The 1419-nt window shown below is 55.7% G+C and overlaps 1 protein-coding gene across 1 annotated transcript in view; it reads right to left on the bottom strand.

Moving 5' to 3' along the window:
* Nucleotides 1–6: 6 nt before the first annotated feature.
* Nucleotides 7–1419, bottom strand: part of KLHDC10 (kelch domain containing 10) — a 47070-nt gene continuing 45657 nt past the window's right edge. The window contains exon 8 of the mRNA XM_029965618.1: nt 7–934. Coding sequence (XP_029821478.1) covers nt 725–934 — 210 coding nt within the window. The 3' untranslated portion in view covers nt 7–724. The remainder of the gene's footprint in view (nt 935–1419) is intronic.

The following is a 1419-nucleotide window of genomic DNA, read 5'->3' as shown; positions in this document are numbered from 1 at the left end:
CGAGAGCTGGGGGGGGTTTGGAGCCCGAAATCCACGGGGGGAGTTTTCCTGGGGCTCATTCCACGAGCAGGAAAGGTTAAAACAGCCTCAGGCAAAGCTTCTCCCTCCCCACTCCCTGTTCAGCTGCCCTGGAGCAGCAGCTTTTCCCTCTGGTTTTCCAAGGAAACCTCTCAAGGAGGGGCAGGGGGGTTGTTTCCAAGCGCTGCTCCGGGGAAAGCTGCGGGAATACGGCCCGGGAAAGACGTGCAAAAAGCAGGAGGGGCTGTTGGGAATTGTTGGGATGGGAGAGGGGGAGCTCAGGAGGGATTGCTGGGATGGGAGAGGGGGAGCTCAGTTGGGAAGGAGGGATGAGTTATCCCGGGAAAAGAGCAGCCGGGGGGTGGTTGTGCGGCGACTGTTCCTCGTCAGTCAGTGCGGGCGGGCATTCCTTAATTAGCTCCCTAATTAATCCCGGCAGCGGGCTGGTTGGATGAGTCCCAGGGAAGGTTTTGGGATCTGGGAGCTCCATAAATAAAAAGGGGATTGATTTCTGTTTGTCTCTCTGTTTGTTTGTTTGCTTTCCCAAGGGCTCCGAAGGTCCCGGAAGGCGGCGCCGGATCCGCGGGATGAGGCTCCGGGCGGGTTCCCGGCGTTCCCACCGATCCAGGGTGTCCATAAATAAGGCTGGGAAGGGGGTTCTGCGGCACAGGGAATCTCGGGGGGGGGTGAGGGAGGAGCAGAACCCTCATTTTAGCCGCTCCACCAGTCCCTGGGTGAGTCCGAGGTGCAGGAGCTGAGGCCGGGACAGGGTGGCCAAGTGGGGGAAATATTCCAGGAGCTTTTCCCAGCACAGTTCCAGCAGGCTGGGAACCACCAGCCACAGCTTGAAGAGGGAGCCAGTCCGTTTGTTCTCGTGGATGTTCACCACCCCTCCGTGCACGTACATGCAGCCGGCCTGCGGGAACACGGACACGGAATTACGGAGTGGGAAAAGAGGGAAAACGGGAGCGATCCGGGGGAGCTCCGGCCCAAAAATTCCATCTGAGGAGAGGGACAAAGGGTTGAGAAATCACAGCCAGGAAAAGCAGGAGCTGGCTGTGGAGTTGCTCTGGATTTTGGGGTGATTTCCACCACAAAAAATCCACTTCAGAATTTTGGGATTTAGGGACAAAGTGTTATTAAATTACTATGGAGTCTAAATGGGAAGAGAGGGAATTACAGAGGGATAGCACAGCCAGGAAAACCAGGAGCTGCTCTGGAGTCTGGGGGAGTTCCACCCCAAAAATTCCGTTAAAATGGAATGGGACAATGTGTTAATAAATTAGGATAGAACCTGGATGGGAAGAGAAGGAAAGGAGAGGGAATTACACAGGGAGCAGGAGCTGCTCTGGATTCTGGGGGAGTTCCAGCCCAAACATTCCATTAAAATGGAATGGGACA

The sequence above is a fragment of the Manacus vitellinus genome, unplaced genomic scaffold, assembly GCF_001715985.3.
Source record: "Manacus vitellinus isolate BGI_N305 unplaced genomic scaffold, ASM171598v3 scaffold_110_pilon, whole genome shotgun sequence".
Taxonomy (NCBI): Eukaryota; Metazoa; Chordata; class Aves; order Passeriformes; family Pipridae; genus Manacus; species Manacus vitellinus.
The sequence above is the reverse complement of the archived record's forward strand: the minus strand, read 5'-3'. Positions and strand labels throughout refer to the sequence as shown.